The sequence below is a fragment of the Hevea brasiliensis genome, chromosome 14 (assembly GCF_030052815.1).
Source record: "Hevea brasiliensis isolate MT/VB/25A 57/8 chromosome 14, ASM3005281v1, whole genome shotgun sequence".
NCBI lineage: Eukaryota > Viridiplantae > Streptophyta > Magnoliopsida > Malpighiales > Euphorbiaceae > Hevea > Hevea brasiliensis.
Window position 1 is genome coordinate 11,048,354 of NC_079506.1, and position 22,154 is coordinate 11,070,507.

Sequence of the window (22,154 nt, forward strand, 5' to 3'; positions counted from 1 at the left end):
TGGGCTGTATAAATTATGTTCACAGCAGAGATTATTATCATGACAGGTTTCTTTCAATGATATTCTATTAGTATTCAGTTTCTGCTCCTGCCAAAGTAGCTCTTTATGCTTGATTGGGAGTTTTGGAGCACATCCACTCTTTATAATTGTTTTTTTTTTTTTTAGTGTGCGGGTTAAGTATAAATACATTTTTATAAACTTGCTGGTGCTGCCATTTATTGATTAAAGTTATTGGTTTGTTATAATGTTACAAGTGGAATTGAAATTATAAATGATTGTGATATAGTTATATTTGATTATGTGGATGATTTAGTTTGGACTCCAAATAATTGTTGAATGGAAATGGAAATGGTTTAATGAAGTTTTTAACTTTATTTCTATTCATATCCACATTTATGAAATTTGAAATTATGATTTGAAAGGAGAGGAAATATAATAGTGGAAGTTTGAATCGGATATTACCAAAATTTGTATTTGTTGATATTTATGATATCTAGAGAGTCATGTTTTCTTAAATTATTTTGAAGGAAAGATAGGTTTGAATTGATATTGAAATGCTATCATTTTTTTTTATTATTATTATTAGTTATGGTTCTATTTTAATCATGTAAGAGCTACGTGAACCTGATCTTCCATAGAATACAATATGTGACTAACAACATGTTTGAAGGTGAATTTTGATCTTTCACTAGTTAATACCAAAATAAAAATTGTTAGCGTCCCTAATAGAAGTTGATTTATTCTAGTTCAATTGATTGTTTGATGAATCTATATCCTATTGAAGGCCTTTATGTTTACTTTGAGAATTTTTAAAAGGAAACTATTAGCTGTGTTTAATTTTATTTCGTCTCCTAGTTAGAGGAGATGGTGTGACATGGTTGTTGTTGTTGTTGTGTCTTGTCAGGATCTCTAACATGGCACAGCAAAATCCATAGAATTCAGCGACTAGTCCAAAACCGATTGGAGAAAGTGAATACAACAATAAGATCATGAGTTTAACAATAGCAAATTTTAGGGGGAAAAAAAATGCATCTCCTCAGAAGATCCAACGGCGAAACCTGAATTTGTGGCAAAACTATATTGCTAGTTTTTGAGGGTGAACTTACCAGAAAATCACCATTTTCGTATATTCTTTGTTCTCAGAGTTGCAGGCTTATTGCTCTTTTTAGGTGTAGAGATTTCTTTCGATTTTCATAGAAATTGAAGTCATCTAACAATGAGGTCTTAGCTGAATAACTCTTAAATATATTCAGCATTTACAAACCTTGCTCCACTCCAAGCTGCGAATTATCATAACAAATCGTGTCAATCCAACCTTTAATATAACAGAGGCTATTAGGCACAAAATTCTATTCCAGCAGAATCTTTTTTCAGATATGTTGGATCAAAATATCAAATATAACTTGCATATGGTAAATAACAGAAAAATGGCAACATACTTCACTAAATATTAACAGCTAATTTTTTAAATAAAGAATTAAAAAAAATTAGTTTTCTAATTTTTAAAAATTTAATGAAAATTTAAAAAATAACTTTAAATTATTTTTAACTGTTAACTAAATTCATACTATAACATTTTCATAACTACAATTAAATATTTATTTAAAAAAATAATAATTTGTGAATTTTAAAAATTGTCATTATGAAATAAATGAATAATGCGTATTAAAAAATTAAAAGTAAAATAAATTTTTAAATATATTTTATAATATTTTTTATTATAAAAAACATATTTTTCCTTGTTTTTTATGAAAATAAAAATTAAAATTTTCTTTAAAAAAATAAAAAAATAATAATTTTTACAAATAAACAAGCCCTTGTTTACTCTGTTCTCTTTAGACAAAAGTAACTAGATTGCTAATTAATAAATTTAATATAATTTAATATTTTACTGAAAATCCTTTAATAATTATTATTTTTAATAAGATATTTCTTATACTTATTATTGTATAATATAGAAATATTTATTTTCATTCTCATGACAATCATCATATAATTTAATTAATCTTAAAATATTTAATATCGTTAATCTGTATTTTTATTCTATTGTTATATTTTTTTTATTATTTTTTATTAATAATTTTTGTAATATTATAAAATTTTCATTAAAAAAACTATAAAATAATAATAAAAAGTAAATGCAGAATAATTAATGATAAATTTAAAATATTATTTTTTATATATTAAAATTAAAAAAATAAATACATAAACTAAAATTATTTATATATTAAAATTACATGTGCAAAAGTACAGGCAATTTTATTGTTTTTAATAATAAATATCATTGTTATTAAATTTAAAATACCTATTGGAATGATAAATTAAAATAGTTTAAATTTATAACCTTATCGGATCAAAAAGTAATTCAGCGTGATCAAATTATTTTTTTTTCCAATAAAATCAATAAATTTTTTAATTATTTTTGCAAATAAATTAATTATACTATATTTTTATATATATATTAATTATAGAAACTATCATTTATTCAAAAAATTATTGAAGTTACAATTAATTTATGAATTAAAAAATAAATACATTATTTTTAATTAATTAAACTAGAAATTAATCTAAAAAAATTACCATTAAAATAGAAGAAAAATCATTTAAATTAAATGAATGGAAGAGAAAATTCTAAATAAAAAGCTATTCATATATAGAGAGAGACTGTATAAGGTAATTGCTTTTCCTCTCACTTTCCTTTCGCCAACTACAAAACAGGGCCCAAGTTTTTCTAGAGGGAAGAAAGGGAAATAAGGGGCAAAGCTTTTGATAGTTTCTGTACAGAGACCCCACAAGCTTTTTAGTTGCCTTCCGCTTAGCAAAGATGAAAGAAGCTGGAACCAGCACAATGGAAGAAATTGCATTCAGTTTTACCAGAAGGAAAAGTAGAAAATGAAGGGAAAAGCTTTTGTTAATTAATTAATTCCTATGGTTGACCCCACACGCTAAGAGCCCCAACCAGGTGCCTTGGCATTAAATATGAAATTGAAATTTCTGATTAATGCCAGCCATAGAGAACAAAAGATTACAGGCAGACCATTGAAAAGAAAAGACACTTTTGGACAAAATGATTTCGTATTCAACGAAAAATACTTTTTTCCATCAAAGGAAAAAAAAAAACTTTTTAGAGAAAATAACAATCTTATTAAACTGTAAAATATATATATATATATATATATATATATATATATATATATATATATATAAACACATCATTAATTTGACATTACAATCAAATAATATAAAATATTTTTATTTAAAAATAATTTTTATAAAAAATATTTTATATATAACTTATTTTATACAAAATAAATAGAGACTAAATCGTAAAAAGGTATTTCTACCTCCTTAATAAATTCATTTTCACTTTGCTGTAAAGCTTGTCAAAATACCTTTTTTTAATTAAATTTTTGAATTTCAAATTACGACTATTTTTCTTTGAGCTGAACATGCATTATTTTTCTTTTTTTTTTATATATAAGTAAAAATTTTATTAATAAAAAGGCCAATAAAAATTTAGCTAATTTTCTACTATTTTTGTGTGAGTACTTTATGATAGGTGATAATTAATCTAATAATATTTTTATTTTTAAAACTATAAAATTATGAATTTCATAAAGTGTCAAGTCAAAATTAATAGTCTCAATCATGTTCTAGGGTTATAATTATAATTTTCTTAAGTCTACGTATATCCTATGATATTTTGTCTAAAAATTTGAATTAAATTCCATAATTATATTAAAATTAAGAAATTTAAAATTTAATTTTTTTTTTTAAAACGTAAAATTTGAATTTTAAAGCCTAAAAGAAATGACAGATATTTAAAATAAAATAAAAGAAATGACCTCAATGAAATATTGAGTTGGTGAAGACTCCATATGGGTGGGAAGGAGCACAGTGGAAGAGTGGAAAGCAAAGGTGTAACGGTCGGGCTCCAACCACTAGAGAAATTATCCGCTTTAGGTATAAGCCTTACGGTTTTATCCCACAAGTGAAATGGAGAATTTCTCAGGAGGTCACCCATCCTAAGATTTCTCTCAAGCGAGCACGCTTAGCCTTGAAGTTCTTCAAACTCTTCAAGCCATTCCACCAAAAGGCGCCTCTAGTGATTAGTTCTCCCATTTTATATATCATTACTTTTTGAACCCAAGACCATCTCCGTGCTTTGCCGATGTGAGATTTGCCTAAGGGACCTTTCTCCCCCTCTTTCGGGACTCAGCGTCCTCGCTGAGGTTTGCCCCACCATCGCCCAAGAGGACACGCGAGCGGCTTTGATACCAATTGTAATGGTCGGGCTCTAACTACTAGAGGAATTGTTCGCTTTGGCAATAAGTCTCACGGTTTTGTCCCACAGGTGGAATGGAGAACTTCTCAGGAGGTCACACATCCTAGGATTTCTCTCAAGCGAGCACGCTTAACCCTGGAGTTCTTCCAACTCTCCAGGCCATTCCACCAAAAGACGTCTCTAGTGATTAGTTCTCCCATTTTATATATGATTACTTTTTGAACCCAAGACCATCTCTGTGCTTTGCCGATGTGAAATTTGCCTAAGGGACCTTTCTCCCCGCTCTGATACCAATTGTAACGGTCGGGCTACAACCACTAGAGGAATTGTCCGCTTTGGCCATAATTCTCCCATTTTACATATCATTACTTTTTGAACCCAAGACCATCTCCTTGCTTTGCTGATGTGGAATTTGCCTAAGGGACCTTTCTCCCCGCTCTGATACCAATTGTAACGGTCGGGCTACAACCACTAGAGGAATTGTCCGCTTTGGCCATAAGCCTCACGGTTTTGTCCCATAGGTGTAATGAAGAACTTCCCAGGAGGTCACCCATCTTAGGATTTCTCTCAAGCGAGCACGCTTAACGCTAGAGTTCTTCTAACTCTACAGGCCATTCCATCAAAAGGTACCTCTAGTGATTAGTTCTCCAATTTCATATATCATTACTTTTTGAACCCAAGACCATCTTCATGCTTTGCCGATGTGGGATTTGCCTAAGGGACCTTCTTTGTCATGACCCAAAATTCTGAGCCGTGACCGGCGCATAATTTAAGTATTCTTAAATCATGCAAGCCTTATCAAAGTATCTTGAATAAATATATTGTCACTTACTAATTCTAAAAAAATAGATAAAATTTAAATAAAGAAAATACTGAATAAACATCATAAATATTTCATAAGTAAATTGCTGAGTCTCTACAGATTTCAAATAAAAACTTAAACTATTCAATAAACTAAACTAATTATTAGCCCGAGAGAATATGAATTCGGGCATATCATGAGAACAAATCAAATATTGTCCCTCTCTAGAAAATAAACTGAATATTTGGATCAATTTGCAATTCTCACGATCCAAACGGATATGCAGACAAAGAAAAAGTGGTTTGAGCTAATGCTCAGTGAATGATAATTATAGCACACAACGGAATAGGAATAGATAGATGCTTGATTAATTTCACAATAAATTTTCTATTCAATAAAATCATGCTTATGCTATCAAATCATTAATAAAATAATTTCATAAAATATATATATAAAAGAAATTCATTCAATAAAATTTTTATGGTACAGTGCACCAGGGTGATGATACCCCATATCACCAAAGGCCAGATGGTGAGCGCGCTACCAGATATTAGACACCTTCCTCCTCCTTTACAGATATCAATGCATATGATACTAATGCAAACCATAAAGTGCAATGATGCATGACTCAACAATGCAACCTAATATCATGACAGTCCACACGGCGAATATATAGCGAATCTGAATCGGGCGATACCAATTCAAAACAGAAAATCAAATTGTACAAATTAATCAAAGTCCACATAAAATTTCAGATAGTAAATAATAATTGATAGTGCAATTTCAACAGTTTATTTCAATAATTTCAAAGAGTCAATAAGATCAAATTAATCTCAAATAAATTCAGTGTAACACATCGATAAATTTTATATTCAGATATCAATCAATATAAAGACATTAAAGGCCTGTTCTCGGGATCCTAATATCTCTAATGCAGATATAATTGACAAAATCAATTATTTAATCAAAATCGGAATAAAATTCAATAATAAAATAAAACTCTAAAACTTCACATGTAAAATAATTGTTAAAATACTGATTTAAAATTTCATTTAATAACAATTTTAATGCTAAAGAATTTTAAAATGGACTAAAACAGTGCCATCTACTATAATTACCACTCACCTGGAACCTCCAAGACAATAGCTAGGTTCAATAAAAGAGAGACAATTTTAACTGACAAATTGAATATTCGAATCTCCTACACACCCAAAATATAAAAGAAAAATATCAAATAATAATTAAACAAAATAACTTTAATATATATATATATATATATATATATATATATATATATATATATATATAATCTAAATTCAAAGTTATTGTCTCATAGTAATCATGATCAACCCAATTAAATATCAATGGTCAAAGAAAAAAAATGATTTTTTAGAGTAGTTGTAACAATTCAAGGAAAAAAAAAATCAAATTCACCCATTATTGAACAAAGAGAGGGAATTTTTACCTTGAAAATAGAATCCAAGGTGATGAATAGAGAAGTAAGAATTTATGTATTCTCTGCGCACATCATATTATAAATCGTATATATATATATAAAAGATGATAAAAATACCTGTTGAGAGTATTTGGTAGAAGAAGAAGGTGATAAACAGGTTTTGAGAGCGAAATTTAGCAGAAAGAGATAATTAGGGTATATATATTTTAAGAGTTCTATTAAGTGTAGAATGAAATAAGAGTTATTATTGAACTGGGTTGTTCAGATTACAGATATATATTTAATTTCAAAAATAATATATATATATAAATAAGCAGGTCATCCAATAAAATATTCTTTTTTGTTTTTTTTAGATAATTATATTAAATTATTGTTAGCTAATTAAAATAAATAAATCGATAAAATATTGGATTTCTATATACTTCCCCCCTTGAAAGAAATTCGGTCCCCGAATTTAAACAAACAAAATTCTAACCTGAAAAATCAAATAAGTGAGGATATTTAGCTCGCATTTCAGATTCTGCCTCCCGTGTGGCCTCACTACTTGAGTGATTATGTCACAAGACTTTGATCAAAGCCACTTCTTTAAACCGGAGTTTCCTAATTTGTCGATCTAAAATCTTTACTGGTTGCTCCTCATATGACATATCATCCTTAAATTGTATGGTCTGAGGTTGTAAAACATGAGATGAATCTGGTACATACTTCCTAAGCATAGAAATATGGAAAACTGGATGTACAAGTGTAAAACCAGGTGGAAGGGCTAAACGGTAAGCAACTGCTCCATTTCTCTCCAAAATTTCAAATGGACCAACAAAATGAGGGCTAAGCTTCCCTTTCTCCCCAAACCTCATGATTCCTTTCATAGGTGAAACTCTCAGAAATATATGATCACTAACCATAAACTCTACATCTTTACGCTTAGGGTCAGCATAACTTCTCTATCGACTCTGAGCAGTCAAAAGTCTATCACGAATTAGTCGAACCTTCTCTGAAGTTAACTGTATCAATTCTGGTTTAGTAAGCCTTCTGTCTCCAACTTCATCCTAACAAATCGATGACCTACACTTTTGACCATATAATGCCTCATATGGAGCCATCTCTATACTTGCCTGATAACTGTTATTATAAGCAAACTCTACTAAAGGCAAATGATGATCCCAACAGTCACCAAAATCCATAACACATGCACGAAGCATGTCCTCTAACGTCTGTATAGTCCTTTCTGATAGTCCATCTGTTTGAGGGTGAAAAGCAGTACTAAAGTCTACTCGTGTTCCCAAAAGCTTCTTGGAATTTCTTCCAAAATTGAGTACCACGATCAGAGACAATGGAAACTGGAACACCATGAAGACTAACAATCTTGTTTATATACAACTGTGCAAGTTTAGCAAAGTTATATGTAGTCTTCATAGGAAGAAAATGAGCAGATTTTATCCATCTGTCCACTATCACCCAAATTGCATTGTAACCACCTCGTGTACTAGGTAAACCCACAACAAAGTCCATAGCAATGTGCTTCTACTTCTACTCGGGAATAGGCAATGGCTGAAGTAACCCAGATGGTCTCTGATGTTCAGCCTTAACTTATTGACAAGTCAAACATTTAGCAATAAAGTCTGTAACATCCCTCTTTATGCCACCCCACCAATAATGCTTCCTTAAATCATGGTACATCTTAGTTGAACCTGGGTGTACTGTGTAAGCAGAATGATGCACCTCCTCCATGATTTCTCTTCTCAACTCATCAACATTGGGGACACAAAGTCTAGTGCCATAACAAAGAACTCCATCATCATTTAACATGAACCCTTGAGCTTGGCCTTGATGAATACTATCAGAATCTCTCTTTTGAGTAGCCTTAATTCGATCAATCAAGATAGGCCTAACTCGAAAATGTGCTAAGAATGATCCAACTATGATTTCAAACTCTAATCTCTGATCTAATAACTCATGTAATTCACCAATCAGAGGCCTCCTCTTGGTAGATATATGGGCTAAACTACTAGAAGACTTCCTGCTTAGAGCATCAGCCACCACATTAGCTTTTTCAGGGTGATACTGTATGGTGCAATCATAATCCTTCAGTAATTTTACCAATCTCCTTTGCCTAAGATTAAGATCACGTTGGTCAAAGATGTATTTGAGACTTTTGTGGTCAGTGAAGATTTCACAAGTCTCACCATACAGATAGTGCCTCCAGATTTTCAAAGCAAAAATTACTACAACCATTTCCAAATCATGAGTTGGATAATTCTGCTCATGCCTTTTCAACTGACGAGAAGCATATGCAATAACACATCCATCTTGCATCAAAACACATCCTAAACCAATCCTAGAAGCATCACAATACAATCGTATAACCCCGATCCGCATGGAAGGGCTAACACTGGTGCTGTAGTTAAACGAGTCTTAAGCTCCTGAAAACTTTTTTCACAAGCCTTAGACCACTGAAATTTCACATTCTTCTGTGTCAACTTAGTTAAAGGTGGTACAATACGAGAGAATTCTTGAACAAACCGTCTATGATACCCTGCTAAACCCAAGAAACTATGAATCTCTGACATAGTTGTGGGTTTAGGCCAATGAAGCACTGCCTCAACTTTCTTTTTATCAACACACACCCTATCCTTAGACACTGTATGGCCTAGAAAAGCCACACTATCTAACCAGAACTCACATTTGGAGAACTTGGCATATAGCTTGTGTTCCCGTAAGGTCTGAAGGACAATTTTCAAATGTTGCTCATGCTCCTCTTTACTCTTTGAGTACACTAGAATGTCATCGACGAACACTATAACAAATTGATCTAAGAAAGGCTTGAAAACTCTATTCATAAGATCCATAAAAAGCGGCTGGAGTATTAGTAAGACTAAAAGACATTACAAGAAATTCATAGTGTCCATACCTAGTCCTAAAGGCCGTGTTGAGTATATCTTCTTTCTTGACTCTCAATTGATGATACCCAGATCGAAGACCAATCTTGGAAAAACACTTTGCACCTTGAAGTTGGTCAAACAGGTCATTTATGAGTAGAAAAGGATACTTGTTACGCACAGTCACCTTATTCAATTGCCTATAATTAATGCACATTCTCAAAGACCCATCCTTCTTTTGCATAAATAACACAGGAGCACCTCATGGAGAAACACTAGGGCAAATAAACCCCTTATCTAGTAGGTCCTATAGCTGCTCCTTCAACTCCTTAAGTTCTGCGGGTGCCGTACGATAAGGTGGCATAGATATGGGCTCAGTTTTAGGAACTAAGTCTATACCAAACTCTACCTCTCGCTCCGAGGGTAAACCTGATAAATCTTCTGAAAACACATCAGGAAACTCCTTAATCATTGCAACTTTCTCCAAACCTGCACCTTCTACTTGGACGTCTCTAACATAAGCTAGATACCCCTTACACCTCTTTCGCAATAATCGACTAGCACTCACTACTGAGATAAGATTCCTAGAGGCTATACTGCGATCTCCCTGAAATTGAAATTCTGCCTCCCCAAGAATTTTAAAGAGTACAACTTTATTATGACAATCCAATGAAACATGATAAGTGGCTAACCAATCCATGCCTAAAAGCACATCAAACTCAAACATATCCAAAGAACCAAGATCTGCAGCTAATTCCCTATCTCCAATGTGAATTATACATCCCCTATACACCATATCAGTGTCTATTGCATTCCCCATAGGTGTTGATACAGATAAAGGATACTCTAACAAAGTAGGTGGTGTACTAAATCTCATGGAAAAATATGGAGAAACAAAGGAATGATTGGAACCAGGATCAAATAGTACTTTAGCATCAAATGAGCAAATAGGAAGTGTACCTGTCATTACTGCATTAGATGCCTGAGCATCCTGCTGAGTCAAAGCAAAAAACCTAGCTTGACCTCTACCACCAGATGTTTGTCTCTGAGTTTGAGCAAATCCTCTACCACCAGAACCTCTACTACCTTGTCCTGACCACCAGAACCCTGACTTCTACTACTATACTGTGAAATTGGCTGAACCTGAAAGGGAGTAGAACGTGTTGTCTGACTAGCACCCTGAGTTATCCCACTAGTAGGACAGTCCTGTCTACGGAGTCCCAGCTGTCCACAACTAAAGCATGCTCCAGTGACCCAATGGCAAGTGCCCTTAAGTGGCTTACCATAATGCTGACAAGCAGTGGAAATAAGCCCAGTGCTAATTTGACTATACCGAGCATTCGCTGCATGAGTCCTCTACTTACGTCCCTGATCAACTCCAGATTGATGTGCCTTATTACCAACTGTAGACTGAGAACCCTGCTTATTACCCTGATAAGAGCCTTAATGACTCTGTTCTCTGTTAAACTGATTACCCTGACCATCTTTCTTAAACTGCTTATGCTGCTCACAAGCCCAATGTTCATCATTATACATCTCCATCTATCTAGCCCGATCAACCACCTTTTCATATTTAGGTAGTCGTAAAGGAGCTACACGATCAATTAGCTTGTCTTGTAAACCCCTTTCAAACCTGCGTGCCTTTTTCTCCTCATTTGAAATCAAGTGTTTACCAAAGCGAGATAATTTGATAAACTTCATCTCATACTCTATAACTGTCATGTTGCCTTGCTTCAAGGTTTCAAACTCCAAAGCCTTAGCCTCTTGAACACTAGGAGGGAGAAATCGCTCTAAGAAGAGAGAGTGAAACTCAGGCCAGAGGATAGAACCTTCGGGTCGACCATTCTTCTTAGAGATATACCACTCACGAGCAACTCCCTTAAGCTGATTTCCTGCCAACATCACCATCCTAGCACTACTGCAACCCATAGTGTCATAACACCTCTCCATGTCATCTAGAAAATCTAAGGGATCAGCTAATGCATCTTCTCCAGTGAACTCCTTTAGTTTTAGCTTGAGAAAGTTTGTAGAGTCAAGAAATCGAGCCCTATCCTGAGCTAGTATTGAAATAGGGCCAACCATAGGTTGCTGTTGTTGAGTTGTAAGGTACTCGATTATAGTATTAACAGCATAATTCACTGCATGCAATCTCACTGCCAGATCTGCCATAGTAACCTGATAAGCTCTAGGTGCTTGAGCTGCAGTAGCTAATTGGAATTATTGTGCCCCTGTCTTAGCTGTAGGCATCTGTTAAGATGTCTGATTAATAGTTTAAGGTGGTACCTTCCCTGTTGGATCAAGGTTTGCACTATTAAGACCCTTGGCCCTAGCTCTCCTCTTACGTTTAACAGACCCAGACACCTATTCATTTTAATAGAAAGGCATTAAATCTGAAAATGTAAGCCAAATTAAGACAGGTGAAAAAGTATGAAAGACGCAGATATCTAAAGCAATGATAAACTGAAAAGACGTTAAGGATCTGTAGACCCTTATTTTGTGATGAGTATGTGCATTAAGGCCGTAGAAAACCCGATGATGAAAAATTATATGACTGTAAGATATAATTAGAGACGTGGAACTGAATTATTAATTCCGTGGCATGATCTTGAAAAAAAAAATAATATGTTTTTTGGGAAATTAATTTAATTTAAATAAAATTTTATTTTGTTTAAATTTGATATGGGTAGTTCTTAAATAGACCTAATTAAGTTTAATTGGGCCCCATGGGCCTAAGAAAGCCTAGTTAAGAATTTTAAATATGACCCATTTAATTTATTTTTTAAAAATTTAAATAAGAAAATATCTTTTTCTCTATCCCTTTCCCATACAAACTCTCTCTCCCCCTTTGGCCCCACTCTCTTTCTCACTCCCTATTAGTGCCACCCCCTTTCCCTCTCTTCCTATTGGTTGGAATACCTTACCCATATCCTAGTCTCACCTAAATTCCTCAATCAGTTATCTGAACCTTATCAGACTAGAACTTCAAATCCTACCACACCTCTTCCTCACTCCCTATTGGTGCCTTCCTCTTTCCCTCTCTTCCTATTGGTTAGAATACCTCACCCATATCCTAGTCTCACCCAAATTCCTCAATCCCAGTTATTTAAGTTTTCTGAACCTTATCATACTAGGACTTCAAATCCTACCACACCTCTTCCTCACTCCGTATTGGTGCCTTCCCCTTCCCCTCTCTTCCTATTGGTTAAAACACCTCATCCATATCTCAGTTTCACCCAAATTTTATAATCCTAGTTGTTTAAGTTATCTTAACTTTATCACTCTAGGACTCCAAACCCTATCACACCTCTCTCCTAAAACCCTATAAATACCCCACTGACAAAAAATAAAAAAAAAAGAAGGTGGAGGAGAAAAAAAATTAATAAAAAAAAGGAAAAAAATTAAAGAGAGGAATAGCCAAAATTCTTTTAGTTCTTCTTTCTTTCTAGTGATATTTCTTAAAGGTCAGTTCTCTTATTTTCTTTTCAAGATCTATGCCATGCAATGTTTAATTCTATGTTCCTTATTTTTAATTTATTTTATATGTTCATATAAATCATGTAATCATGTTTAATTTGAGGGGATACACAACTCTATACATATTCAGTTTTCTGTCTCTCATATTTTTATTATTTTTCATTATTTGTAAAAAATTTGTAAAAATTATATTCATAATCAACACAAAATTCTATTAATTTTAGGCTCAAGAATCACTAAAAAAGCTTTAATATTTTGTAAGTTATGGCTGTTTGAAGTTAGGGTTCCCATAAAATCTGATTTATAGGATTTTCGATTTTTGGAGCCTATATCTCCCTTGTTTCTTAATATTTTTTTGTAAATCTGGTGTCTAAAATTAAGTTTGGAATCTTATGAATCTTTTCCAATTAGTTTCGCATTCATATCTGTTATGGTTGGTGAGTTATGAATTTTACAAAAAAGTAGTGCGATTCTGTTATTGGAAAAATTTATGATTTGTGTAGATCATTCAGTTAGCGTTTTGTTTGGTTTATAAATTTTATGATGTTGTATAGTATTTTGGCTATCTTCTGTAATTTTTTCATGATTTTTAGGCTTGTCTAACTATTTTTTAAAAATTAAATTTCTTGCTATTGTTAATCTGCTAGAATTTGAAAATTGTATGTTTATGCATGTTCTTGTATTTTCTTGGGTTTCAATTGATATTTGATCTATTTTTTTGTGCTTTTTTAATTCAAGAAGTATTATGAAGTGTTTGGAATATGTTAGAAGATGTGGACCCTTAGGTAGTTGTAACTAATTAGGAATCTTAACCCTTTAGGAGACTAGAGTTAGAATCCAATATAAATTGTTATTAATATTTTCTTATTTTCTTTATTTTTTTTTATTTTCTTTAGTTTCTTTATTTTTTATTATAAACAAAATTGGTAAGTAGCCCTAAGATAAGTATCAAAGAGGGCATTTACGTGGAGCTTACATGGAGCTAAATGGGAGTAATCCAGGGATATCATTGTCATACTAGAAGATAATACCCTTTTTTAAGGGTAGCTTACCCCAATGGCAACTGTAATTACTGACAAGTAAGTAATCCTAAATTCTTAGAATAACCATTGACATAAAATTATAGTAATAATAGGATTTTTATTTGATAAATTAAAATTAACTTTGTTTTTAATTTAACTGACATTTGTATGTAATTAATTTAAATAAATACTTTGTAAATTAAAATTAATCTTGTTTATAAATTAAACTAATATTGGCATGTAAAATAAATTTAATTTAATACTTGGTAATTGTAAAATAAATTTACATGTTAGAAATATTTATTAGGTTGCGATTGTTTGGGCCTTATGTGATATTAGAATAAATTAGGCATGTACATAATTAAATTAGTTCAATTATCCTTAGGGTAACTTGGTGAAAATTAATTAATTAGATTAAATATAAACTTAGTGTTATTTGAAATTGAATTTGTTTGTAAATTAAATTCTCAATAATAAATTAATTTTAGTAATCTGGTAAACATCATTTAATTAATTAGCAACCCCATAGATAGGAATTATTTGTGCATGAAAATTGTTTATAAACAACAACCCTTTTGTGAATTACTTGCGTGTGTAGGATTAGAATTACATTTTTAGGATAAGTTTAATAAATGAATAATAAATAAGACTTCTAGAAATATTAGTAGATGACTGGCACTCGAATTAACGAGGTTAGACCAAGCGTAAGGGGTGCATAACACCTTCCCCTTACGTACCCACTATCCCGAACCTAGATATTGGGCTATGGTAATGACGGTTGAGGAAACTCTGCAAGGAGTAAGTTGCCATCCATGACCCTCGGAAGAAACACTGAATATGTCCCGGTTATTACCCGGGTGGTGACTCCTGTCTATCTATGTCTTTGTGACATAAATCCTTAGTATCTTGGTAGTGTTATGGGAAGGCGGTACTTACCAGTGGTTCGATTCTATTAGGATTGTATGAAGTGCACGTCTAGAAAATGTTGTCTAAGGAGGTAGTACTTAAGTGAGAACATTGTGACTCCACCATCTTTTCTGGGCATTACCTGGTCCATTTTATATAATTCTAGTGGATGATATTTTGCCTCACGCCTGCCCCCTCTTACAGGATCCTATGCTCCGCAAGTTTACTAGATCTCAACCGGGCTCTGATACCAACTTTATCACGACCCAAAATTCTGAGCTGTGACTGGCGCATAATTTAAGTATTCTTAAATCATGCAAGCCTTATCAGAGTATCTTGAATAAATATATTGTCACTTACTAATTCTAAAAAAATAGACAAAATCCAAATAAACAAAATATTGAATAAACATCATAAATATCTCATAAGTAAACTACGGAGTCTCTACAGATTTCAAATAAAAACTTAAACTATTCAATAAACTAAACTAATTATTAGCTCGAGGGAATATGAATTCGGGCATACTATGAGAACAAATCAAAGATTGTCCCTATCCAGAAAATAAACTGAATATTTGGATCAGCTGCAGAATTCTACTGATATGAAACAGATAATAGACAAAGAAAATGTGGTTTGAGCTAATGCTTAGTGAATGGTAATTATAACACACAAAGGAATAGGAGCAGATGACGCTTGATTAATTTCACAATAAATTTTCTATTCAATAAAATAATGCTCATGCTATCAAATCATTAATAAAATAATTTCATAAAACATATATATAAAAGAAATTCATTCAATAAAAATTTTATGGTACAGTGCATCAGGGTGATGATACCCCACTTCACCAAACGCCAGATGGTAAGCGCGCTACCAGATATTAGATACCTTCATCCTCCTTCACAGATATTAATGTATATGATACTAATGCAAACCATAAAGTGCAATGATGCATGACTCAACAATGCATCCTAATACCATGATAGTCCACACGGTGGGGCCAGATAGCAGATACAGATACTGAGCACAGGTACCAATTCAAAACAGAAAATCAAATTGTACAAATCAATCAAAATCCATGAAAAATTTCAGATAGCAAATAATAACTGATAGTGCAATTTCAACAGTTTATTTCAATAAATTCAGAGAGTCAATAAGATCAAATTAATCTCAAATAAATTCAGTGTAACACATCGATAAATTTTATATTAAGATATCAATCAATATAAAGACATTAAAGGCCTGTTCCCGGGATCTTAATATCTCTAATGTAGAGATAATTGACAAAATCAATTATTTAATCAAAATCAGAATAAAATTCAATAATAAAATAAAACTCTAGAACCTCACATATAAAATAATTGTTAAAATACTGATTTAAAATTTCATTTAATAACAATTTTAATACTAAGAAATTTTAAAAGGGACTAAAACGGTGTCATGTATTATAATTACCACTCACCTGGAACCTCCAAGACAATAGCTAGATTCAATAAAAGAGAGACAATTTCAACTGACAGATTTAATATTCGAATCTCCTACACACTCAAAATATAAAAGAAAAATATCAAATAATAATAAAATAAAATAACTTTAATATATATATAATCTAAATTTAAAGTTATTGTCTCACAGTGATCATGATCAACGCAAATAAATATCAATAGTCAAAGGAAAAAAAATGAATTTCTAGAGTAGTTGTAACAATTCAAGAAAAGAAAATAAAATCAAATTCACTCATTATTGAACAAAGAAAGGAAATTTTTACCTTGAAAATAGAATCTAAGGTGATCAATAAAGAAGTAAAAATTCATGAATTCTTTGCACTCATCATATTATAAATCGTATATATATATATATATATATATATATATATATATAACAATAAATAAAGGATGATAAAAATACTTGTTGAGAATATTTGGTAGAAGAAAGAGGTGATACACAAGTTTTGAGAGTAAAGTTTAGCAAAAAAAGATGATTATAATATATATATTTTAAGAATTATATTAGGTATATAATGAAATAAAAATTATTATTAAATTGAATTATTTAAATATCATATATATATTTAATTTTAAAAATAATATATATATATATATATCATCATTTAATAAAATATTTTTTTTTATTTATTTTTAATAATTATATTAAATTATTATTAATTAATTAAAATAAATAAATAAATAGGTAAAATATTAAATTTCCACAAAGCTTTTGCTAAAGCTGCAACGCTTCAATCCCACATTATTAGGCCCACTCTACTGTTTTGCATTTAATTTGTGTGGACTAAATAGAGCTATACGATCCTTCCTGGAAGGCAAATCTGATGTTGACTAAAATTCCAGTCGTTCTTTTTGTCCATTAGTAATATGTTCCTTCCTAGAAGAATATTAAGGTGTTTCTGGTCATCTTCATCTTCTTTCTTTTTTTATTCTTCCTTTACCTCTTCATTTGTTCATAAATTTCTTGCATCAGACTAGTCTACCCAAATATTCATCTCTAGTATTTTGCTTTCTCTACCTTCTTCAAACTCGGTTGCACAAGATCCTTCTTTTATCACTTATCATGGCTTCTACTTCTTCCACTACTCCCTATCTGTTGAAGAAATGGGATTTTTTTTTTAGTTTTAGAGGCGACGATACGCGTTATGGTATTCTCTCCCATCTCTCTAAAGCCTTGAAGGACAAACAAATCAAGACTTTTCTGGACGAAGAGCTTCATAAAGGGAAATGATATCACCAGAGCTCTTGAAAATAATTCGAGAATCAAGCGTCTCAATAGTCATTTTTTCGAAAATTATGCAGATTCTCCATGGTGTTTGGATGAGCTTGTTGAAATACTTAAATGCAAGGAAGAATCGGGACAAATAGTTCTACCGATTTTTACAAGGTAGATCCAAGCGACGTTCAAAAGCTTACGGGAATTTTGGGAAGGCATTTGCTTTTGCTACGCATGGAGAAAAAGGCAGTCCACAAAAGGTCGACAAGCTGAAGCGTGCTATGATGGAAGTAAGCAACTTATCGGGATGGGATTCACGAATATCAAGTAAGTTAATTACTCTTTCTTTTGATTTTTTAGTTTTTCATTTTAAGGAAAGAGAATCAAAATATAGAAACTTTTAATAGATTACATTAATCTTAATACCTAATTCGAATATAGGCAGCACTAATATGAAAATCGATATTTGTTAACTTATTCTAAAATCAAAACATATTAATTATATACTAATCGTTTTGCCTTATGTTGAGCATATTGTTTATTTTTTTATTTAATAACATAATTTAATATATTTTTTTATATTTTCATAATTATATTATAAAATGTTAATAATAAAATTTTTAATTAATTATAATTTTATCTCAAGTGTTAATAAGTAAATAAATTGATTAATATATTAATTTTTGTTATTTTTAAGTTATCTGACATATATAAGTAAAATAATAAATAAAATAAGAAAAATTGGATGACAGGTGATAATTTTTAAAACACCATTATTAAATTTTTTAAATTTTAAATATAATAAAAAATATTTTTAAAATAAATGCCTGAATTTTATAAATAATTTTTAGTGAACAAATTTTTTTTAATTTCATTTTTATTAACTTAGAAAAACAATGACTTATTTTTAAAAAAAAAATTATATCAATAATATATATTTAATAAAATAATTTAATGTGTATTTTTCTATATTTTTTATTTTTATAATCATATTATAAAATGTTAATAATACAATTTTTAATTAATTATAATTTTATTTCAAGTGCTAACGTATAAATAAATTGATTAATATATTAGTTTTTCTTATTTTTAAACGTAGCAATATTTTAAATATTATTTTTAAATTTTTTCAATTTTAAATATAATAAGAAATGTCTTTAAAAATAGTTACTTAAATTTTATAAATAATTTTTTAGCGAATAATTATTTAGATATAAATATGTATATATTAATATAATTTTAAATGAATTTAAAAATGGTTAATTTTTAAAAATATTATGATCAGTAGAAGTTCAAAAATTTTAAATTTTTTTAAAAAAAAATAGGAAAATGAATTTTAAATAGTTATTAATATTTTTGTATTTTAATGGTCGAAATTCTAAAATTTTTGGATAAAAAGTTAATTTTTCATGTGATACAACTAGTTATGATATAACAAAATATAAAAACAAAAATAAAAAGGTTGTGCCTCATGTGCCCTTTTCTAGGCAGCACACACATGTAAAGTCATTTTAAGGCTTAGCGTGTATATATATATATATATATATATTAGTATTTACTTACAAGTGTGAGTCTATCTTACTTATCAGTGTTTGTTGTTTATATGTGACTAGGTATGAGGCCGAATTAGTAGAGAAAATCGTCAATGATGTGTTGAAAAAATTTAGTGATATGTCTAAAAGTGATGATTCTTATGATACCAAATTGATTGGAATTAAATCGCGTGTGGAAAAAGTGGAATGCTTGTTAAAAGATAAGCAAGTTGTAGGAATTTTGGGGATCGGAGGCGTTGGTAAAACAACTATTGCACTAGAAGTATTTCGTCGAAACAAAAATCAATTTAATGGTCATTACTTTGTTGAAAATGTCAGGGAAACAATGATAAAGAAATCATCAAAATCAGCACGAAAAAAAATAATTTGTGAATTATTAAGGGACAAACATATAGATGATTTGAATGATCATGTTTGCAAAAGGCTCAAGAGTATGAAGGTATTGATTGTTTTTGATGATATAGAGGATCGAAACCATTTAAAAGATTTAGCAGGAGAGTGTCATTTGTATGGTGAGGGAAGTAGAATCATCATAACTAGTAGAAATTCACTTGGTTTATCAATAGAAGGCATATATGAGGTTGAGGAGTTAATTGATTCTCAAGCTCTGGAACTCTTTAGCTTACATGCCTTCGAGCAAAATCGTCCCAAGGAAGAATATAAGGAGCTATCAAAGAAGGCGACAATCTATGTTGGAGGCCATCCACTAGCTCTTAAAGTTTTGGGATCTCATTTATTTCGTAGGACGATAGAAGAATGGGAAAGCGAATTGGAAAAATTGAAAGGCAAATCTCTTAAAAAAATTGAAGATGTTTTGAAAAGAAGTTATGATGGGCTAGAAAAGAATGAACAGGAAATATTTCTTGATATTGCATGTTTCTTCAAAGGGGAAGATAAAGATGAGGTTGAGAGAAAATTAAAAGCATTTGGTTTCTATCCAGAAAGTGGAATACCTCGTCTAATTGAGAAGTATCTGATAACTGTTTCAAACAATAGAGTGGATATGCATGACTTGCTAGAGCAAATGGGCAAGGATATTGTTAATGAGGAATGCAAACAGCCTGGCGGACGCAGCAGGTTGTGGAATTATGAAGATATTGATCATGTATTGACAACAGAGACGGTAAGGACCAAATTAATCAATGAAGCTTTGATCATTATCATATTTGAATTTTGTAAGAATTGTAGATCTCGTGACGAATTAAGTATTAATCAATAATCCTTTTTGCTGTTATTTTACTAGGGAACTGAAAATGTTGAGGCCATATCGTCTCGTACGGTTTGGAAGCCTTTGAAGCTAAGTGCCACGGCCTTTGCGAAGATGTGCAATCTTAGATTCATCGAAGTAGGTACAATGTGGAACGAAGTGCTCCTTCCTAAGAACTTTGAATTTTGTGCACAAGCACTAAGATGTCTTTACTTGTATAATTATCCTCTGGAATCTTTGCCGTTAAATTTTTGGCCAAAGAATCTTGTAGAACTTCACATGACTTCTAGCAAACTCATAAAACTGTGGAATGGAGGAGATAAGGTACAATTTATAAATTTTAGATACATTTTATAGAAGTTAATTTGTATCTTCTAATTTATTGATATTTTTCTATTTAATTACAGCCTCTTGGAAGTTTGAAATTGATGGACCTTAGCTACTCTTGTAACCTGATCAGGATTCCGGACTTGTCAAGTATTGCCCCAAATCTCGAGTTTTTATATTTAAATGGCTGTGAGAGTTTGGTTGAAATTCCCTCTCTTCAAAATCTAAGTAATCTTGTAGAACTTCGTATGCGTGGGAGCAAACTCATACAACTGTGGAATGGAGGAGATAAGGTACTGTTTATAAATTTTAGATACATTTTATAGAAGTTAATTTGTATCTTCTAATTTATTGATATTTTTCTATTTAATTACAGCCTCTTGAAAATTTGAAATTAATGGACCTCAGCTACTCTCATCGCCTGATCAGGATTCCGAACTTGTCTAGTATTGCCCCAAATCTCGAGTTTTTATATTTGGAAGGATGTAAGAGCTTGGTTGAAATTCCCTCTCTTCAAAATCTGAGCAAGCTTACTGAACTTTATTTAAATGGATCCAATAAAATCAAAGATTGTCCAGAGATTCCGTGTAATATAAGGATTCTAAAATTAGACGGAACTGGAATAGAACAACTGCCCTCATCAATTAAGCATCTGTCTCAACTTGTCATATTGTCCTTGTATTATTGTACAGCACTTGAGAGTCTTCCAAGCAGCATAGGCGAGTTGAAATGTCTTGAATATTTATCTCTCTGGACGTGCTCAAATTTAGCAAGTCTTCCAGAAAGCATCAAACAACTTTCCAAGTTGAAAAAGCTTCATTTAAGCGATTGCGAGAGTCTTAAGAGTTTACCAGAGCTTCCGTCATGCTTAGAATTATTAAATGCAAATGCATGCCGCTCTCTGGAATCTGCTTCAATTTCTTTCAATTTCTTAGAACATGATGATGAAAATGAAGAAGCAGATAGAAGTGAACATGAAAATGAAGAAGCACATAAAAGTGAATCTGAAGATTGCAAATTTCTTGATTTTAGTAATTGCGGCAAATTGAATAAGAAAGTAATGGAGGATGTTTTTGAAGCGCACCTGTTGGGTCAGAAAGTTACATTATTGATGGCAGGAGGTGAAGTGCCAGAAAGGATGAGGTATAAGAATAAAGGATCCTCGCTTTCCTTCAAACTTGACCTTCGTCACGTAATTGCCTTCTCTTTCTGCGTTGTTCTTCGTCCCATATGTGAATCTGGAAATAGGCGGGAACGTAATGCGTTCAACTTATTTGGCGATAAGGACCTTGCGAATTGGAATGGTTATTATGGAGGTCCGTATCTTTCGGACTTATCACACGTGTTGCTTTCATTCAATGGATTGAGGACACGTTTTGTTGAAGAGTGTTTCGTTAAGGCCTCATTTTGCTTCATCGATAACCGTCTCTTGGATCGGCCGGAAATTATGGAGTGTGGGGTCCATCCTATATATCGTAGAGATAAAAGGAGAAGCAGAAATGAAAAGCATCAAGATGACTAGGAA

At 31.4% G+C, this 22,154-nt stretch overlaps 2 protein-coding genes across 2 annotated transcripts in view; both read left to right on the forward strand.

The window, feature by feature from the left end:
• Positions 1-20,595, forward strand: part of LOC110647586 (disease resistance protein RUN1-like) — a 34,176-nt gene extending 13,581 nt beyond the window's left edge. The window contains exon 6 of the mRNA XM_058134227.1: positions 19,156-20,595. Within this exon, the coding sequence (XP_057990210.1) occupies positions 19,156-20,314 (1,159 nt within the window). The 3' untranslated portion in view covers positions 20,315-20,595. The remainder of the gene's footprint in view (positions 1-19,155) is intronic.
• On the forward strand, positions 20,417-22,151 carry LOC131172711 (probable disease resistance protein RPP1). Its single transcript, XM_058134228.1, has 3 exons — positions 20,417-20,626; positions 20,710-20,922; positions 21,006-22,151. The coding sequence occupies exons 1-3, from the start codon at positions 20,417-20,419 to the stop codon at positions 22,149-22,151; spliced, it is 1,569 nt and encodes a 522-aa protein (XP_057990211.1).
• The last annotated feature ends 3 nt before the right edge of the window (positions 22,152-22,154 follow it).